The sequence below is a fragment of the Balearica regulorum genome, chromosome 29 (assembly GCF_011004875.1).
Source record: "Balearica regulorum gibbericeps isolate bBalReg1 chromosome 29, bBalReg1.pri, whole genome shotgun sequence".
In the NCBI taxonomy this organism is placed as follows: Eukaryota; Metazoa; Chordata; class Aves; order Gruiformes; family Gruidae; genus Balearica; species Balearica regulorum.
Window position 1 is genome coordinate 2398979 of NC_046212.1, and position 20924 is coordinate 2419902.

Genomic DNA, 20924 nt, shown 5'->3' on the forward strand with positions numbered 1-20924 from the left:
GCAATCAAGACAGAGGCAAGTCAAGAGGGGAAACTGAGGCAGAGGGCTGGGTGGGCACACACCGTGTCCCCGGGCGGCTCGGGGGGGGGACACCCCCACCCACCCCGGCCCCCCGAGAGTTTGGTTTGACTTCACCTCCCCGGGCGCCTCTCTGCTCTTCCCCCGGCGCCGGTTTCGTGACACCGGGGGGTTCCACGGGGAGCGACGGTGATTTTCCGGCTGCGGGACGAAAGGAACGAGGCCAAAAAAAAAAAAAGTGGAAAACGTAAAGGCCACGGCCAAGGCGGCATCCGGTGGATTGACGGCCGGGGGGGCTGGGGGGGGGGTCCCCACGCCGTGTCCCCCCCTTGTCACAGGGCGGTGGCTGGCAGGGGGGACACGACAGCTTTGATGCTGGAAAACGTAAAAAAATGAGACATTAAACGTCACCTCGTGTCCGTCCCCCCCCCCGTGTCATCGACCCTTGGGCCTCGTTTGCCTTCAAAACCCTCTTTTTTTAATAAACCAGAGGATTTTTGCTGTGAAATCCCCCCCAAAAAAAGCGGCTCCCCCCATGCCCAGAGCAGGGCTGAGGCCCGGAGCTCGAGCTTGCGGACAGGCCCAGGCGTCCCGGCGGTGACAGGCCTTGTCGTGACAGGGCTGGGCGCCGTGACAGGACGCGGGGCAGCGTCACGACAGGGACTCGAGGGTCCGCTCCGGTGACAAGGCCCTGGGGATATTTACATAGCGACGACGCCCCACCGAGGGTCTGTGAGGACATGTCACGCCGGGATGGCGGCTATCGCGACAGGGCCGCTCGTGACAAGAAAAGGTGACGGGGGGGGGCGCGACGAGCGGCCCTATCGCGACACGGCCCGGGCTTGGGGGGCGCCTGGGGACGCCGCTCGGGCTTGGGGGCGCCCGGGGCCGGGGAAAGCGGCAGCCGCGGCCGGGGCGGAGCCAGCAGCAAAATGGCGCCTTTTCCGCCACATTCCCGGCGCCGCCGAGCCGTCCCTCCAAGGGCGCAGCCCGGCCGATCGCCCCGCCTCCTCGCGACGCCCATTGGCCAGTTTGAGACGGACCGCCGTTCTCATTGGCGCGGAGTCCCGCCGCGGCCGACGCCTCCGAGTTAGGATTGGGCAGCGCGGCCGTCAGTGTGCGAGCCCGCCTTCCTCTGCGTCACGCATCACGCGATCGGTTGGCGGGCCTGGCTGCCAGTCGCTCCTCCGCCCCGCCTCCCCTCACCCATTGGCTGTGGCGCTCGCCCATCACGCCGCGGCCCACGCCGCCGCGGCCGCTCCTATACGGGGTCTCCCTGCGAGCCCGCGCGGGCTCCGATTGGCCCCCGCCTCCACCGGCCCTCCCCCTCCCTCTCCCCCATTGGCCACCGCCCGCGGCGCTCCCCCTCCCCCACGGGGCGGGGCGGCGGGGGCGGTACACCCCCCACCTCCCTCCCCCCTCCGTCGGCCCGCCCTCGTTCCTTATCGGCCGCGCCACCCGTCACTCTTCCGCCCGCGGCGGCTTTTCATTGGTGGACGCGGTGGCGGAGGCGGGTCGCGGGGCTGGGGCCGCGGAGCGCCGCTCCCTCCCTCGGCAGCCCCTTGGCGGTCACCGGCGGGGTTAGGCCGCCTCGTCAGCGAGCCGGGCGCGCCCGCCCCTCCTCTCCCCCGCCCCGCCGCCGCTCGGGCTCGCCCCCCCCCCCCCCCCCGGCCACCATGAGCGGTAAGGACGGGCCCGCTTCGCCGGTGGGAAGGGGTGGGGTGGGGGGTTGAGGGGCGCGCTGCCGCCCAGGCACACGCAAACGACGGCGCCCGCCCGCTCGGAGGGGCCAGAGGCGGCCCCGCCCCACGCCGGGCCGGGCCCCGCCGGGCCGGGCCTCGCCTCGCCGTGCCGCGCCGGGGGGACCTGCCGGGGGAGGGACCCGGAGGAGGGGGAAGGCCTCGGGGGAGGGACCCGGCGGACGGGACGGGACGGGCTGGGAGAGGAGGAGGAGGGGGCGGCGGGAGGGGGTGATTGGGGTGCAGGCCCCGGTAATGGGGGGGGGGGGGGCGGCGGTGTGAGGGAGGATCCCGGGGGATCGGGCGCGGAGAGGAGGGTTTTGCGGAGCGAGGGTGTAGGCCGCGGGGGGGGGGCGGCTGTGAGAGCGGGGACTGGGGGGGCGGGGGCGCTTCCCCCCCCCCCCCCCCCGAGGAAGGCGCCTTGCGGGGGCGGTTGCGGGCGGGGGGGGGGGGGAAGCCGTGGGGTGGGGGCCGGGGGGAAGGTGTGACCTGCTGGGGGTGTTTCGGGGCGGGGGTGTCCACGGAAGCGAAACTGGGGGGGTTGGGGGGGACCCCGGTGGGGGTGGGTAGGAGTGGGGGGCGCAGGCTCCAGGTCCGGGGGAGGGGGGGGGGGGAAGTTGCTAGGGGAGGATGTGGAGGCTCCTGAGCGGTGGGAGGGGAGGGACTAGGGGGGAGCAGGGATTTGGGGGGGAGCAGGGACCCCGGTGGGGTCACAGGGAGCGAGGATGGGGGAGTCCCGGCCAGGGGATCCCTGGGGAGTCCCGTGGGTTGGATTCGCGGCAGGGAATCCCGTGGGCAGGGCAGGGAGACGGCCTCCGGGGTGGATCCTGGAGGGCCGGGGCAGGAGGTGTGCTCCCCGGCCAACGGGGAAGGCAAAGGGGAGGCCGGGGGAGGACCTGGGGGGGGCCAGGGAGTGTCCCGAGCGGGTGGGGAGGAGCTGGGGCCTGGAGCTGGGCCGGGTCCTCCTCTGCTTGTCCCGCTGCCAGCTCCCCTTTGGCAGCTCCCTCCGGTTCCCAGCCCCTTCGCGCCAGCACCCGGGCAGCACACGGTCCCCCCCAGGAGTCCCTGCCAGCGTGCCGTCCCCCCCCCGTCTCTGCCATCCCCCCCCATGCCCCCGTCATCACCCCTTTCTTCCCAGCCCTTCTGCCCATGACTCCCTGTGTCTTCTCGAACTCCTCGTCCCCCCCTCCTGCCCAGAAATGTTTTTAACTCCCGCTGTCGTTTCCTGCCCGCGCAGACCAAGAGAGTCCCGAGGAGATGGCGACAGTGAAGCCCGAGAAGGGCGAAGGAGATGCCAGCAGTAACAGCAGCGCAGGCGGTGGGGAGGGCCAGGTGAGTGCAGGGAGGGAAGAACAGCCCCAGGCCGGCAGCCTCCTGGCTCCGCTTGCCCTGGAGAACTCGCCGTCCCCGTAGCAAAGTCCAGGGCCAGGCCGAGGTGTTTGTTTGGCCCAGCCGAGCGTTACGGTGGCTCCTCTCCCCGGGGAGAGGAAGAGAAGGGTGAGTGCGCGCCCGGGGGGGGATCGTCAACGCTGCCAAATGCCCTGCCGGAGCGTCGACCCGCAGTGCCCGTGGCTTCCCCTCCTCCCCCGGCTCTGCACGGTGCTCTCAAAAACATGACAGTTCCCCTGCTTCCAGTAAACACCACAGCCCCGACTGGCGCTTCTCCAGCTTGGGACGCCCAGAAACAACTGTACTTCCCCGAGTTCTTCTCCTGCGGGGAGATTCCCTCGCTTTGGGGTGAAGGAGACGTCTCTCCTTGCCTTTTACGTGCAGACTCCCTCCCCTTTCCTCCCTCCCAGAGGGTTTTTCCCTTTGGGTTCAGTCTGTCCCGGCCTGACAGCCCTGTGTCTGGCAGTTGTATTTTTCCGGCTGTGGGTGGGTTTTCTCAGGAAGGAGTGTTTATCTTTTCCAAGTATGCTCCTCCCTGCTTTCTCTCCCCCCCCCTCCCTTTTTTTTTTTTTTTTATTTTTTTTTTATTTTTGGCCTGCCTACCGGGCCGCCTCCCATTTCCTTAACTCCTCCTCTCCTTCCCAGGAATCGCAGCCTTCCCCGCTGGCTCTGCTGGCAGCTACCTGCAGCAGGATCGAGTCTCCCAACGAGAACTCCAACAGCTCCCAGGGCCAACAAGGCGGGAGCGGCGAGCTGGACCTGACGGCCGCCGCCGCTCAGATCGCCCAGTCTGCCAATGGCTGGCAAATCATTTCCGCCGGCTCCAGCACGCCCACGGCCTCCAAGGAACAGGGCAGCAACGGCAGCAATGGCGGAGATGCCTCCAAAAGCCGACCCGTGAGCGCGGGGCAGTACGTGGTCACGACCGCTTCCAACATACAGAACCAGCAGGTGCTCACGGGCCTGCCGGGAGTTATCCCGAATATCCAGTACCAGGTCATTCCCCAGTTCCAAACCATCGATGGGCAACAGCTCCAGTTTGCCACCACCCCTGCCCAAGTCAACGTGCAGCAGGATGCCTCTGGTCAGCTCCAGATCATCCCCGGCACGAACCAGCAGATCATAACGAGCCGAGCGGGGACGAGTAACCTCATCGCCATGCCAAACCTGCTGCAGCAGGCCGTCCCCATCCAGGGCGTGGGCTTAACCAACAACACCCTCTCAGGGCAAACCCAGTACGTGGCCAACGTCCCCGTGGCTCTGAACGGCAACATCACCTTGCTGCCCGTCAACAGCGTGGCCGCCAGCCTGGCTCCCACCTCTCAGACGGTCACGTTGAGCAGCTCCGGCTCTCCGGACAGCAGCTCTCAGCCGGCCACCTCGGGTGCTGCCATCAGTTCCACCAATACAGCCACGTCTCACGCTAGTTCTGGCGCTTTTTTTACCAATGCCAACAGCTATTCCACCACCACCACCACCAGTAACATGGGCATCATGAATTTTTCCACCAGTGCCACGGTGGGAACCAACGTCCAGGCGCAGACGCCCCAGAGGGTCAGCAGCGTCCAGAGCTCGGACTCTCTGCAGAGCCAAGTTTCTGGGGTGGCTTTGCAGCCGGGACAGCAGAAAGAGGGGGATCAGAGTCAGCAATCGCAGCAGCAGCAGCAGCAGATCCTGATCCAGCCGCAGCTAGTCCAAGGAGGGCAGACCATCCAAGCCCTCCAGACCACCCCGCTCTCTGGCCAGACCTTTGCCACTCAAGCCATCTCCCAAGACGCCTTGCAGAACCTGCAGCTCCAAGCTGTCCCCAATTCGGGGCCCATCATTATCCGAACGCCCACGGTGGGTCCCAACGGGCAGGTGAGCTGGCAGACCATCCAGCTCCAAAACCTTCAAGTTCAAAACCCCCAGGCCCAGACAATCACCTTGGCCCCCATGCAGGGAGTATCGCTGGGGCAGACGGGCAGCACCAGCACCACGCTCACCCCCATCGCCTCCCTCCCCAGCGGCACTGTTACGGTCAACGCTGCCCAGCTCTCCTCCGTGCCAGGCCTCCAGACTATTAACCTCAGTGCCTTGGGAGCGTCTGGGATCCAGGTGCATCAGCTGCAAGGGTTGCCGTTGGCCATAGCAAACACTGCCGGTGAGTTGTTGTTTTGTTTTGGGTTTTGGGTTTTTTTTTTGTCTCATTTTTTTTCCGTAGCTGGGCGGAGGAAATCGAAGGCGAAACGATGTCACCCTGCTGCACGCAGCTGGCTCCGTGCGCCGTCTGGATTCTGTGGGGTTCAGGGTGCTGGCAGGGCTGGGGCTGGGGGTGACTGATGCCAAACCGAGTTGGCAAGCAGGCCGGCGCTTGTGCTAGCCCTGGGAAGGAAGTATTAAGTCTTTGCCGATTGCCAGAAGACACTGAAACTCATTTTGGGTAGTTTCTGATCTAATTAACTCTCGGGCGGCTGATTGCCTGAAAAGAAACAGAGGAGGTGTCTGTGAGCGGCGAAGGAGGGAGACGCGTGGGGAGAAGGGGGACGCCGTGTGCGGCACTAAGGGCAAAGCGTGGTTTTGTGCGAGGCTGCTGTTCTGCCCCGATGGTCGCTCCGGGGGTCTTGGGTCGGTGTTGGGGTGTGGAGCCGAGTCCAGCTCATCTCCTCTGCTGCAGGAGCCCACAGAAAGTCACAGCCTTATAAAATTCAGGAATAACTTAAATCCCCCTGCCCTCCCCCTAGAAAACAAACAAACAAAAAAGCCCTGGGGAATTTCCTTGTAGGGGCGGAAGAACGGGCTCTTTAAGTGTATATTTAGCCTAAAGTTGGGTGCTGGTGTGGGACGCCGTGATCTCATCCTGCCCGAGTCGGCCCCGCTTTCACGGCTGGTGCAGAGCTCCCTGCTTGGTTCCCCCGGATCAGCCCCGTCCTCTCCCAAAAGCTCCCACCAGCTGGGGGGGGGGGGTGTGGACATGGGGTACAAGCTTCCCCTTGGAAATGCCGTGCCTGCCTGTACAAGGCAGCCATAAGAAATCGGTGCCGAAAAGGAGCTCTGCTTGCTTTTCCAGTGTTTTTTCTAATTTTTTTCTTCTTTTTTTTTTTTTTTGTTTTTTGTTCTGGCTCCAGCTAAAAAGGCAGTTGCTAGATTTAGTCACAGCTGAGAGGCAGCAAAAAAATGTTGCTCAATCCAACTCGTGCTTCCTTCTCGCGAGAGGAGGCGGCTGCTCTCCCGGAGTTGTTTTGCAGCAGTATTTTGGGCTGTTGCTACAGCAGCTTGGCTTACAGGCAGCCGTGGGTTTATTACAGACCACGCCGCAGTCGGGATTAGCCTGATCCTTGGATTTCCCCGGGCAGAGAGACCCGCTTGTGCGAGAGCACGCTCGGTTTTTTGCACCCGGAGGGGAGCGCGCCACCTCTTATCGGTGGAAATGCGGATGGCAGAGGGGTCTCTTTCATCTTTGCCTGCCGGGGTTAGGGGGGATCCCCTCGCCCTGCAGCGTGGCCGGGTCGCTTGCGTCGAGGCGTGCGTTGTTTGGAGGAACAACGCGTGGGGGACTCCGAGTTCCTGTATTTGTGCCTGGCTCTGCCCTCGGAGGTGGGGCAGGGAGGAACGCTCCAGAGACCACCCATCCGCCGCCCTCACACTGGGGAGCTGCTGCCGCTGCCTCCTCCTCCTTTTTTTTTTTTTTTTTTTTTTTTTCAGCTCAGCAGCATATTTAGCTCTTGATCCGTGGTGACGGATTCACCATCCGACGCTGGCGGCTGCACCAAGTACCGTGGCCGAGGGCCTCGCTCTTCCTTAGCTCGGAGGATGTGACGCGCCACTTTGATGTTGTTAACGTTTGAAAAAAACAGAGCAGGGTTCAGGTTTCAAAGGGCTTGCGGGGATCCACCGAGACCCCAACTCGATGGGACCTTAAGTTAGGTTCCTAGGAGGAGAAGGCAGGGACAGAAAGCTGCCTGGCACCGATCCGTTCACACGATTTGCGTGGTTTAACTCCAGGGTGGAGGAGTTTTTCCTCTAGCTGGGTCCGTCAGATGTGGCGATGGGTCCGTTTGTCCCTCTGTCACCTGCGAACAGCCCCTCTCCGGTGGGTGCCGAGCCCCTCCAGATCTTGCACGGGGTGCGTCGTCTCTGTCCGCACCACGGCTTCGTAGCTGAGCCATCCTCTGCCGCGCTGGGGGGCTGCGGGTGCGGGTCCCTCCCGGTCCGAGCTCTCCGATGGCAATTTAAGGGAGTGGTTTGTGACTGACTCTGCCTGTTGTCCAAATTGCTGAACATTTTCCACGGGGAGCGTCTCCTTCAGCCGCCGGCAGTTCTGTGAGCACGCACCATGCGTGGTGGAACTTTCTGCGCTCGCTTTCTGCTCGAGGCTGTATTGGGAGGCGTTTTGGTTGGTTTTTTGTAGCAGAAAAAGCTCCTCTGCTTCTGAGGGAGGTGAATGGAAAATATAAACCTCACCTGGGTTTGCTTGGGAGAGGAGACCGGCAGCTGCTCTTCCCGGCCCCTTGGGTTTTGCCACGTGTTACGGTGTGGTGGGGAGAAGGGGGTGCCTGGGAGTGTGTGGCGAGGGGTTTCGGTAGCTGAGTGTTCACCCCAGCTGCCTCCCGGGTTTGCAGCCACCGCGTTTCCTACCACTTCCCTGCAAATCGGCTGTAGCTGAGCTTTGAAGAGTTCAGCTCGGCTTCCTTCAGGGTTGACAGCCGCTCCGGTGTCCCGGCTTGGTTGCTGCTGGGCTGCGGGAAGCTCATGTCTCGTCCCCTGAACCCCGCTCCAGCCGATGGGCAGGGGGCACGCCTCTGGGCTGTGGCTTTCAGCCCCTGGTGAAGATTTCTGCCCCACTGATGAGATTTCTGCTTTTCAGTTTCTTTTCTGCAAAGCGGGGAGGGGAAAGATTCCTGTGGAGAAAATGACACCTGAAAAGGTCTTTAAAAATCGGATTTTTTTGCTCCTGGGTGTGAGGCGGAGCCCGCCGTGCTGTGCAAACTTAACTCAGCTTGTGTTTGTATTAATTAGGTGATGGCATCCTGCTTGGTCTGCAGGCTGCAGACTCCTCCTCGGCGGTAGATGGGGTGTGAGTTAGCCCCGGTGGCAGAGACACGAGAAGGTCTGTGACCGTAATGGGTTGGTATGTGGGCAAACAGGCCTCGCAGACAGCCCTGCTGCGAGGGGAAGGCAGCCGTGGAGCTGGGGAGGGGATTTCCTCGGCTGGCGTTGCCCCAAAAACCCGTGCGTGGTTTTGGGTGCCACCGCTCCCCACGCGAGTGGGCAGCAGGACTGCCTCCAGGATGAAGGAAAGAGGGTTTGGGTGCTCTGCTGCGGGTGTACTGGTACAAAGGTGGGTGTTACAACGCTCGGACAACTCGGTGGGGTCTTCACCCCAGGGAGCAGTGTCACCCAACCGTCACCCCAGCGCTGGCCTGCTCGGGGAGGGGACATCCCGCACGAGAACCCTTCGCGTGGAGGCTTTGTGGGAAGCGGGGTGGGGGCGATTTCGAGAAGTTTGCGATGCCGGGGTTTCTCTTCCCCTTTTGACCGAGCTTTAGGAAGCAGGAGAGGGACTTTTTTTGGGTTTTTTTTTTTTTTTTTTTTCCATTTTGTATTGTTTTTGTTTGTTTAACTCCGCATCCGTATGGTTTTGCCAGCAAAGCGGCTCTGCCCCACGTACCTGTCCCTGGCAGAGTCCTGCTGCTCAGGGCTCCGTGCCTCGGAGATAAAGAGCCCTGCCTGGCTGAGGTATGTGCTGGGTAAACAGGCGTCCGCCTGTGGCTTCCCATTAGGCCAGCGCTGGAGTTAAACCCGTCGTCCGAGGCCCTTGTTTTGTGCAAAACAGCCGCCGAGCGCTAAAGGATGTTTTATTCCAGGGGAGGACGGAGCTGGGAGGGTGCCGGGGGCACTGGTGGGACTGGGGAGATGCACCAGCCCCCAGCCATGCCCCTGTCTGGGGGTGTTCTGGCAGGACAAGCTCTCTTTCAGGGCTCCTGTCCGTCATTTGGACGGAGTCTTGTGGTCGAATGGAGTAGTGGGACGTAGCAAGGACATCCTTCTGCAAGAGGGGGGAAAAAAAAAAAAAGCCTTAGTGGGGAAAGTAACCCTTTGAAATCTGTTTACCAAATGCATCCCCAGCTCTCTGCTGCGACTTTGTTCTTCCAGGGCTCTTCCCAGCCGTCAGAGCACTGACACAAAGACCTGATTGTCTCTTATTTTCTGTTTTTAAGGGAAGCTTTGTAGCAGGGCCTTGATGAGACATCCACATGGCATCGTCCGCAGAGGGGAGGGGAAAATCTGAATCAATCTCAGGCCAGCAAGCCCTGACAGGATCTCTCCTTAACGTGCTGTAATTGTTTGTTTCATTACGCCCATGACATCACGTCAGAAAATAATTATATTGTGAAATTTCCTTCTCTAAACTCTAGCTGGGCTGGACTTTAAATACCCTCCTGGCTTCTTTGGCTGACCTCTCTCCTTGCTGTAAGGAAGAGGGTGGTTTGCTGAAGAAATTACACAAATCCCGAGAGATCCCGGGGTCTGCTCAGGAGAAGGGAGCAATCCTGACACGGGTCCCGTGGTCTGGCCAAGCAGCTTCATCCCAGCGAGGCTGTATCCCACACAAAGCTGCTGTGGGTCTGGGGCTCCATGTGGCAGCCCTCCTCCTCCTCCTCTTCCTCCTCCAGGCCAAGACTTGGCCGCCCTGGAAATGGGAGCCGGTTGGCAGCTGGTCGGACTGGTTGGGTGCTGCACGCCCCGTGACTCCTCATGGAAGAGTTTCCTTGCCCGGCTCCGGACCGTCTCGCCGGGCTGTAATCTTCCCCTTCCTTTTATCTGCGCTGACCTCAGCGCTGCTGCCTCCTCCTCGCCGAGGAGCATGGTCTTTATCGCTCCTTCGCAGGAGCTGGATCCTGGGCCCCAGGGGTAGGGATGGTTTCAGCGTGGCCCCTTTCCAGAGCGTTGGCGCTGGTTCCTGCTTTGGAGATGCTCACGCCGTCCGGCCGTCTCCCCATCCCAGCGCAGGACGTCTAGGTTAGATGTCGTGAGTGATACGGGCACAAGTTCCCCCTCTCTGCAGAGGTTAAAAACACGAGCTTTGAGGCTCGGGAAAAGCACGATGCCCTTGACTGCGGGGGACAAGAGGAATCCAGAGGCTCAGGTGCAGTGAGAGATGCCCGCGGGGATTTCCCCGGCTCCTGGGTGTGCTTTGGGCTGGGCTCAGGCCACAGCCCTCCTCCTTGGTCACAGGCATCGCCCTTCCCCGTCTCAGCTGGGCATTTTCCTCCTTCTGTTCTCCTCACGTGTCATCAGGGACTCGGCTTTTTAATTACCCTGATTGCTTTTTTTGCTGTGGTTTGGCAGGACCTGCCTGTGCTACGGGGTGAGGGTGCTTTGCCGGCCGAGGACTGCCGGTTGCTGGTGGTCTGGTTTGCCCCGGCAGTGCCACCCCGGTGAAGGCTTTGGCAGGACTAGAGGCTTCATCCCATTTTTGCGGCAATCCAGACTGGATTTAAAGGGCGAAGGAAATCTGCGTTTCAGTTCGCGGCGCCACAGAGGTATTTCGCAAGTCCTGGGAGGGCTCGGGGATTTTGCAAATCGGACGAGGTGACTTCCTAGCTCACCTCTGTGCGTCACGGGGCTGGACGGACGCAGCTCCGTCTCCCCTTGCAGCCCACCTTGCTCTTGACCCGATAGCTCCGTCCCTATTTATTCCTTCTCCAAAGGAAGTGTAATTTATTGTGACGCACAGAAACCTCCAACAATTAAAGGATATCGCAGAGCTTGCTGTGTGGCTTTTCAAGTCATTAAACTCCAGATTAAAATACAATTACTCGATGTGCTGCAGTCCGACTTCAAAACTGCACCATCTTACGCAGCCGGGCACCGTGTGTTCACCGCTCCGCTGTCCATAACTCCAAAGAATTATTAAGCGAGAGCTTGGCTAATTTACGTGAATGACTTCCTACTGCAGCTTAACTCATTTTGCAAATTAGTGAGGAAATCAAACGAGATAAAAATCAAGGGGACTGCGTTACAAAACCTACTTTGTTCTTTTCTGTAGCAAGTGCAGCTTAATTGTCTTTGATCTGCCTGGAGTAGAGCGTGGTGGTGTGTTTTGGGGAGAGCAGCGAGCACCGGCGAGGCGATGCTGCTCGCTGCCACCCTGGGCTTTCAGGCTGCCAAAAAAAAAAAAAAGAGGAGGAGGAAATGGGGAGAAATTGAGTTGTGAGCTAGAAAGGTTTGATTTTTGGGGAGGGTTTTTCAGGTGTCTGTCGTCTGCCGAGAAGTTTGGGGAGCCCCGGTGCTACGTGCCACTGTTTTTTTTTGCTCTTTCTTTTCACCTTAAAAACTTCCTCTTGCCTCTTTTTCACTGACGTCGGTTTGTTGTGCGTGCCCCGCTCTGCGTGGTGACGACTTACCCCCCCTCTTCCTCTCCTGCCTCTGCAGACTTGCAGCTGCCAATGTTGCAGAGTTTGCACAAGAAACCATGTTGGGTTGGTTGTTTTTTTCCCCCCCAGATCCTCCCTAAAAATGAACATCGAGCCTGTTTCCCCTCTCCTGAGGTCAGCTGGGGTGGATCTAAAAACGCTCCTCTCTTCTATCCGCAGGGCATTTCTCACCTCGCTTTAGTTTGCTAAATAAAACTGCTAAACTGAAGCATTTTTCCTCCAACAAGCAGTTCGAAGACAAGAAACACCTTGTCTCAAGAGAAGTCGCCAGCCAAGGCTCGGCTCCTTTGCTCTTTTTAATGTGAGACCGCCAAACGACTACCCCTTTTTTCGGGGCGGGGGCGGCGTCTTGGAGGTCAGTACCCCCCGTCCCGTGCTGATGGAGAGCAAAGGCAGGTCGGTCAGCTCCTGCCCGTCGCCTGTCTTTGCAGGCAAGTCCCTCCCAGGGTTTTCCAAGGATTAAATCCCCTCCTTGCTCTGCTATTAATATACTTTTTTTCAGGATTTCAATGACCTAAGCGTGGACCGGGGGCTTGGCAGCCTTCATGAAAGCTTTAGTCTTAGAAGTAATCTATATTAGTGGAGATAATAAACGTAAATTATCCAGCTGGTTTCTCTCCGCCAAGCTTTCTCCTGAAACTGCAATATTCTGGAGACTTCAGCGCGTCCTGATATGTGAAGAATGAAGCGTGTATGTACAAGATCTGTCTTCTCTTGCCGTAATTTATTTATACCTTAATTAGATGCGAGCCATAGATTACCAGAAGGAGGATTTGGGCTTTTTCCCCTCCATGCGACATGCCAACAGACTATAAAACGCTGCGTAGGCTTTTGCATGTTTGAAGATTGAAGCCATTCCAAGACATCAGGGCTGGATTCTCCCCCTCCAAAGCGTATTTTGGGGAAAGCGCGTGTGTGTCTTCTCCTTCCTTTTTATACCAGCTCTCCCCGGACGCCACATACGCGACAGGGAAATCTCTAATCTGTTCCCATAATGCAAGCTGTCATCGTTGGCTTATAAAGCTTAAAAAGAAAAACCCTCCCTGGTTCCCTCCGTGCTGGTTTTAGACTGTAAACATGTGTTGCAAGAGCTGGGGGGGGGCACTGAAAAGGTTTTATCCTAAAATTGCTAAACTTTGCTGGGAGCACAGGAGCGTTGCCGATGAGGTATGGCAGGGCCCCGGCCAAGATTTCCAAGCGGGACTCAAAATTGTGTCCCCTTTGGAGGGACAACCAGTTTCCTTCCTCCTGACCTGGCCTGGTTGCTGTCACTTGATGGCCACCAATATTCCTCTGCGCCTTGGTGTCCCGGTGTGAGGACAGGCACAACCACCGCCGTTGTTATTAATGCTACCACCGTGCAGGAACCCCGTCGCGGGGCTGGACTGGTCGGTCACGGGTGTTATTTGCAGCATTTCGGCCGAGTGTTTCCTCGGAGGGACCATCCGCGGGGTTACATGGTCTTCAGGGCCATCACCGTCCTTTTAACTCGCGATGTTGGGGTGCGGACGTGTGAGCACAGCTGTAACACGGATGACACCCCAGCTTCTGCTTAGACGGCGGCGTGTGCCCCGTACCCCTACGGATGCGCCGGCCCTGGCGTGACCTGAGCAGAGACGGGGTGAGCAGATGAGTCAGGGTTCGTTTCCTTAATTGCAACTTTTCTCTCCTGGTTCTTGCTTTGATGCTCTGAGTGTCTCAGTCCTCGATGGCAAAGGGCTTGCCCAGCACCGCCCTCTCCCAGGAAATCTGGACCCCTGCGGACTTGGGGGGCAGAGCGGCCACCCCTAATTTCAAGCCTCCCTGTTCGTCTGCTCCCGCCTGGGAGAACGAAGCTCCCGTTGATGCCGCCACGACCTGGAGAAGTGAAATCAAAGCTGGAGGAAGCCCAGATGAGCATGGCCCGGTCGCGCACATGAATCCCCCACCAACCACGTGGGTCGTCGGCAATGCCACCGCAGAGCTGTCTGGCGTCGCGACCGTGCGCTGGCCGGTGCCCCGAGTAGCCAGGAATCTATTTCTGGTGGGTTTTTGTCCTTTCCTGAGCTCGGGCCCTGCCCTGGCTCCTGTGCTGAGCTTTGCCAGGGCACCACTGACACCTGCTGGTAACAGCAAAGCCGTGGGGCCGAGGAAGGCTGCCCGCTGCCAGAAACTCTTCGTCATTCCCCCCTCGCTGTCTCCGGGTTGTGAAACCCTCCCGGCCGCAGGAAGAGCACCCAGCACGCAGCTCAGGGATGTTTCGGGCTGGCCTAAGTCTGAAGTTTATCCTTCTTCAGCGCCGGCACCTCTTCTGCAGATGCTTGGTGTGCTGCCTCCTGCCTGGAAGCTGTTATGTGGAAAACCCAGGGTTTTTTTTAAAGCAAACGTCACCGTTTTGATGAAGATACTTGCTATGCTGGTCTCCTGCGGTACCACCACCAGTGGCAGCATCTCAGTCCCCGCGCCGGGGAGGTGGCCTTCGTTCCTGTAGCCCCGTCGCGACGCTGCTCTGAAGGACACCGGCAGCAGGAGCGCAGGCTGGTTTGTTTTGGGGTTTTTTTGGGAATGCTGACTTTGGAAACGGCAGCTCTGTGACATTTGCGCTCCATATTTAAGAAGCCGCTTCCAGGGAAGAGGAGATGGAGCGAATGAAGCAGCACCCTCCAGGGCACCACGACCCCCCTCGCATCCCGACGTCCCCGTCGGCCGGGCTGGCTGGCACGCTCCTTCCCGTTGACTCATCCTCGCCAGAGCCAGCCGGACAGTTGGTGATAAACAGCATCGGGAAAACCCCCAGACGAGTGGGGTTTTTTGGGGAAGACTCACCCTGCCCCAACTTCATTTCCCAGCAGTGGGAGAGTGGCAGAGCTCAGCACCGTTTGCTCTTGGGGACGAGGACGTGCGTGTTCGTGCCCGCGTGTGGTTCAGTCTCAAACACCACCGCGTTCAGGCAGTGATCTCAACCCTGGCTGCCTCCTCATGAGGAAGTTGGTAGGAAAAAGGTGAATTTTGGGCTCGAATCCCAGCCCGTAGCCAGCCAAGGATGCCACTGCCCGTCCGGCGGAAGCGTCTCGGCTCTAAATCTGCCGTTAGACCTATTGGCATATGTTAATTGCAGCTGAAAAGAGATTACTCAGCCTGCCGTCTCTGCGCCCGCTCCGGCTTTTCAGCACGAAAATAATCAAGCAGCAGAGCTTGAAGGGAAATAAAACACTTGTGAAGTGTAGATGGGGTTATTGGAGAAGCAATTAGATGACAGCATAAGCGTAGAGCAATAAAATGGCAATGAAAACCGATAGGCTTAAAAACTTCCTACCCCTGAACCCCCCCGTTACGAATGGTTTATGTTTGTCTGCATTTGGGAGCTCGTCAGCACTACCCTGCGGTTCCTACGGCTTTTATAATTGGGAATTGCTCCTCAAGAGAGAGGGAGGGACTGCGCTCCGTGAGCAGCACCAGATGATTTTTCAACTTTATATAGATATATCTATCCCTTTCTGTAATTGCAGTAATTAACCAGTAAGCGCGTGCCGATAATATCTTCGCTGATGGATGCTGCTGAAGACTACGGTCTTCCAGCCCGTTTTATTTATCACTGCCTCTTCTTTTTTTTCTTTTTTTTTTTTTTTTTTTTTTCTGCAGGGGGGGTTGGTTTGGCAGGAGGATTTGCATCTGCTCTGTAGATTTGCTCCCGGATTTTGCTGTTTTTCATCAGGTTTTAAGCTGGAGAGGTGTTTGAAAAGGGAAAACTGCCCCTTTCAGCCCCAAAAACAAGGTGGGGGGGAAAGGGACCTCGGTGCGGTTGGTAGCAAGGTGTGATTCGGAGAAGCCCGGGTTTCCCTCGGCAATGTTTTGACGCTTGTTTTATCGCTGACACCAATGCAAGCCGGCCGGCGCTGCTCGGTTTACATTTTTGCTCTGTTTTCTGCGCTAGGTTAGCTGAAATAGCTGAAATAGTTGGCAGGTGGCTGGAGTAACGTAGGGGAGGGCTGTTTTTCCAGAGAGACGCGGCTCTTACTTCTCCTCTGGATGCAAATCGGAGGGTGTGGAGCAAAATGTGGGGACCCCTCGCTGTGCTGGGAGCCGTGGAGGGCAGGGAGAGCCCCAGGGCTCTGGGGTAAGCTCCACGTGGGATTGCCATGGCTCGAAAATGCAGGAGCCTGTGGGAAGCTGAGGGAGAAAGCTGGAATTAATAACTTCCTTCGGCTCAATCAAGTCGAGACCTTCCCAGCTTTGCGGCCGCCGTGGGGCAAGGCCGGGGAAAGCCCCTCTCACTTCCCTCCTGCTGCTCGGAGCTTTGCTGCCGGAGAACCCGCGGTAACCTCTTGCCTTTTCTTCCAGGCGACCACGGTGCTCAGCTGGGTCTTCACGGCACGAGCGGAGACGGGCTGGGAGACGAGAACGCGGCTGTGGAGGAAGGAGAGACCAGCCCGGACCCGCAGCCTCAGCAAGGACGGAAAGTGCGGAGGGAAGCATGTACCTGCCCCTACTGCAAAGACAGCGAGGGAAGGTAAGGCTGCTCCACGGCGGATCCGGCAACGCCGGGCTGCCCGAGCGACCTCCGAACCCCCAGGAGCAGGCTGAAACCCCAAAAGTGCCTTGTTTCACCCCATTCTCCCTCCCTCCGATCAGCTGGAGCTTTCAGGGTCATTTTAACTCTTTCCCTCCGCCTCTTTCAGGAGCTCTGGGGATCCAGGTAAAAAAAAACAACACATCTGCCACATCCCGGGCTGCGGGAAGGTGTACGGTAAAACCTCTCACCTGCGGGCTCACCTGCGGTGGCACACCGGGGAGCGACCCTTCATCTGCTCCTGGATCCTCTGCGGAAAGCGTTTCACCCGGAGCGACGAGCTGCAGCGACACAAGCGCACGCACACAGGTAGGACTCGGGGCGCTGCTTCCCTCGGCGTCCGTCGCCTTCTCGGTGGCCTTGGTGGCAGGGAAGAAACGACCCGGCCTCAGCCTGACCGCCCCCCCCCCTCTCCCTCCCTTTATCCAGGGGAGAAGAAATTCGCCTGCCCGGAGTGTCCCAAACGCTTCATGCGGAGCGACCACCTCTCCAAGCACATCAAGACCCACCAGAACAAGAAGGGAGGCACGGCCAACAACATGGCCATGAACGTCTCCGCCATCCCCATGGACACGGGGGCCTCGGCGGAGGGGAACGGCGGGGCCACCCCCTCGGCCCTCATCGCCACCAACATGGTGGCCATGGAAGCCATCTGCCCCGAGGGCATCGCCCGTTTGGCCAGCGGCAGCATCAACGTGATGCAAGTGGCCGACCTTCAGTCCATCAACATCAGCGGCAACGGGTTCTGAGGGCGAAGCGTGACGCGGGCACCGGCGGTGTGACACGGCGACGCCGGGCGGCGCGGGGGCCGAGAGGCGAGCGGAGACGGAGCCGGGAGTTATTTTCACCGCGAGGGCGACGTCCCTCGTCACCCTCCAGCACTAAAGCCCAGCTCCTCTCACCCGGGATCGCAGCCCTCCAACCTCCGGGGCCTGGTGACCACACACGAAGGCCAGAGTTATATATATATTTTTTAATTTCGGCTTGACCTTATTATTATTATTTTCCCCCACCCTTCCCTTCTGTTCCGTTCCCTCCCTCCCCGAGATCCGTCTGCCCTTCCGTAGCTAGCCTTCGATGCCATCATGCCTTGGTAAAAATATATGATCATTGAAATACTTTTTAGCAAAAACAAAATGGGGAAAAAAAAGCAAAATGAAAAAAAAAACACCACAAAACAAAAAAAAAAGGAAAAAAAAAAGGAAAAAAGATTCTATATTATTATTATATATATAAAAATATAAAATGTGTTCGTTTGAGAGAGGAGAGATTTTGCTGCGACCATGGCTTGGTCTCTTTGATGCCTTATCTTGGAACAGGTTGACCCTCTGGGGCAGCGGGACAGCGCCCGAGCTGTCCTTCAGCCATTCTCTTACATTTTACATTGTAACTTTAAAAGAAAAAAGGAAAAAAAAAAAAAAAAAAGAGAAAAAAAACCCCCCCCTAACCCCCCCCCCCCCCCGTCTTTTTTTGTACGCTTTGCTTTTAGGTTGTTCTTTAATTTCTTTGTAATTATTTGGGTGAGGTTTTGCTTTGGTCCCCCCCCCCCCTCCTTTGTAAAAACATCTGCCCTCTCCCTTCCCTCCCCTGGATTTTTTGATCTTTTATTTTCCAGCCGTCGTCTTTTACGAAGATCCTTTTCCTTCGGCTTTTCTAATCCTCGCTCCGGCGGGCTGAGCGGTGACTCTACGCGTGGAATCGATTCGTAAAGGGTTTCGTGCAGGTTCACTCGAGGCTTATTTAGCAGAGGGGCTGGGACCCGGTGTGTTGGGGTACGGTGGGGGCCGGCTCCGGACCTCCTCCTCGGGGAAAAATCTTTTAGGTTTATTTTGGGTTTTTTTTTTTGTTTGGTTTGGTTTGTTTTTTGTTTTTTTTTTTTGGGCCGCCGTTGGTCTTTAAGAATAATAATTGTCCTAAAAAATTCAGCGCCTCTGGAGCCGGTCAGCGGGAGACAGAACTTTTCCATCCCCGGAGAGAGTTCCCGGCGTCGAGGGGGGACACGGGGGACATGGAACCCCCCCACCCCGGTCAGACCGTCACCGCATGCGTTTTGCCGTGATGCTGCTGGAGACGGCTCCTTGTGCTTCCTCCTAAAAAACCAAAAAAAACCCCGAAAAAGCATGGGAAATTGGGAAGAAAAACCCTTTTGGTTTTCCAATACCCGGCTTTTTGGCTTTTCCCACCCGGGGAGGACCGGGACGGCTCAATCCTCTTCCGTTCTTCCTCCCACACCCTCCTCTTCCTGCTCCAGTCCAGACAGCATCTGCCCTTTCCCCTCCGGCCGTAAACAGGCAGGGGCTCCCCTGCCCGCCGCAGGAAGGAGCCGGGGCGGGGGGGGCCCAGCGCCGTCCCCCCCCCCGATATCGGGAGGGGGAATTTCATCTCAGGGTGACGCAGGGCGGCTTTATTTCGTCCCCAAACCGAGGCAGCAGTGGGACGTGGATCCCAACCAACCCCTCGAAAGCCGTTCGGTGAAATCTCTTGTTTTCCGAGCAGAAATTTTTGGGGCGAGATGAGCACGAAACGAGGGGCTGAGCCGGAAAACTGAGCGCAACAGGCGACTTCGGTTGTAGGAACAACCTCGCGACGTGAAAACCAGCGCCCGTTCGCAGGGCGTTGAGCTGGCGGTAGCGGTTCGGAGAGGCAGCTGCCGGCATCCCGCTCTCGTGGGGTCGGACTCGCCGGATTATCCCCTTTGTACGTGGGGGGGGGTGGTGTGGAAAAAGCCGGCGCGGAGGCCAGAAGCCCCCGATTTCGCTCGTCGGTCTCGGATCTATGAATCCCACCTTCCAACAGCGTCTTCCTCCCCACCCCAAGAGGAGGGGTTCTACTGTATCGTTTTTCTAGAAGTTTGGGGTTTTTTTTTTTAATTTTTCCCCCCCTCCTCAGTCTGAGAATAACCAGGAAACTTCCCAGGACGTGAGGAGCAGCGATGCCCACCCGGGGAGGGGGGGGGCTTCGGCAGAGCCGGGAACGCCGCGAGGCAGATGGTGGCTGGGGTTCCCAAAATCGCTCCGGTGGGCTGGAAGAAAACCTCTGGAGAGGAATTAAAGCAGCCGGGGCCCCCCCCAGACACCCCCCCCACCTCCCCCCTGCTCCCCGCAGCCCAAATTTTCTACCGACCCCCCCGAGCTCATCCGCGCTCGGACGCTTCCCACGGCGGGGTGGGCTCGCCTGGAGCCAGGGGACACCCCCCCCCCCCCCATCAGCAACAAACCCCAGCCAAACTGTGAAGGGCGAAGGTGGTTTTACCTTGATTTTGTGATTTTTTTGGGGGTTCTTTTGTTTTTTGTTTTGTGTTTGTTTTTTTTTTTAATAAAAAAGGAAAAAAAAAAAAGCTCCGCAGGGAGGGAGGCGGCGAGCGTGGCGATTCCTCCAGCCGAACTTCCCGCTTTCTCTCTCTCTCTCTCTCTCTCTCTCGATATATATTTTTGCATTTGTATATTTTTATATAGGAAACTTTAAGCATTTGTATTTTAATAATCTGTGAAGCACTATGAGTTCCCCAGCGCGTCGTGTCCGTCTCCTCCCCCCCTCGATACTGGAAGCTACAGAAAATTGGTAGAAAATAGGAAATTTTATTTTTTTTTTTTAATTTAATCGTTGATTATTTTTCCCCCCTAACCCCGTAACCTGGGTGTCCCCAAGACACCCCCCCCCCAGCGCCGAGCAGGATTCAAGTGCCAAACCCCGGCCCCGAAACCTCGCCGAGGGGATGGGCTTTGCCGCAGGGTTTTGGGGTGCGTGTCGTGTGTGTCCCCCCCCCGGTGACATTCCCCGTCAGCCCTAACGGAGCTTAATTTTCCTATGGAAACGCGGCCAGGAAGGAGGGGGGGGGGGGGGGGTCTTTCCCCTGTGTTTTTGGGGAGGTCCGGAGGATTTTGGGGGTGGGGGGGGGGGGCAGCTGGACCCGTCGTCCCTGTTTCAGCTCTGCGGCAGCAGGTCCCCTACCCTCAGGGCCCCCCCAAAACACCCCCCAGCCATCCCCGGGTGGGGGGGGGGGCGACACACAAAAACGTGCCTTGATACGGGGGGGGGGGTGACAGGCTGGGGACGAGCCCCCCGCTCCCCCCCCCCGCCTCCCCCAGACTTTTATATCCCCCCCAGGGACTTGGCGGGGGGGGGAGAAGGGAAATTGGGGGGGTCGGGGTTGTCCCCAAGGCTTCCCCTATCTCCCAGCTTTAATCCACCGTCACCCCTTAACTTTGGGGGCGCCCGGGCCGGTCGTCTATGCAGCGGGGGGGGGACACGGGACGACGGGGGGGTCCCGCGGGGTCCGGCCCCTCCACACTGGCAATAATTCTCCCCGTCGAGACTGTTTGATCTTGTCATGTCTGTGCTCTATATTAATTATTTTTTTTTGGGGGGGTGTTTTTTGTTTTTTTAAAAATCCGGTGGCTGATGTAATAACACCCAAGACATGTTTTTTGGGGAGCTTTTTTGTTTTTGGTTTTTTTTTTGGTTGGGTTTTTGTTGTTTTTTTGGTTTTCTTTTTTTTTTCCCAAAGTGCTATTTTTTTGTACAAAAGGGTTTAGATTAAACTGTTAGTTTTTTGGGGCTCCTTTGTAAACGGGGATGACGATTTCTTTTTGTAATAAACACGAGTCGCTGGCGTTGTCTGGAAATCTGCGGGGGGTTCGACTGGGGGAGCACGGCTTGGGGGGGGGGGGGGACGGCGGGCGGAATTCAGCCCTGAGTGGGGAAACTGAGGCACGGCACCAAGTGGGCGCGCGCGGGTTGGCGGGGGGAAACTGAGGCAGGGAGCTCAGTTTTCGGGGGGGGATGGCCGTGCCTTGGGCAGGGGGGGGG

The 20924-nt window shown here is 58.3% G+C and overlaps 1 protein-coding gene across 1 annotated transcript; it reads left to right on the forward strand.

Moving 5' to 3' along the window:
* Positions 1–1515: 1515 nt before the first annotated feature.
* On the forward strand, positions 1516–20740 carry SP1 (Sp1 transcription factor). Its single transcript, XM_075737518.1, has 6 exons — positions 1516–1701; positions 2995–3089; positions 3792–5289; positions 15887–16055; positions 16225–16424; positions 16545–20740. Exons 1-6 carry the CDS (start codon positions 1695–1697, stop codon positions 16862–16864), a joined length of 2289 nt encoding a protein of 762 aa, XP_075593633.1. The 5' UTR covers positions 1516–1694; the 3' UTR covers positions 16865–20740.
* Positions 20741–20924: the final 184 nt, after the last annotated feature.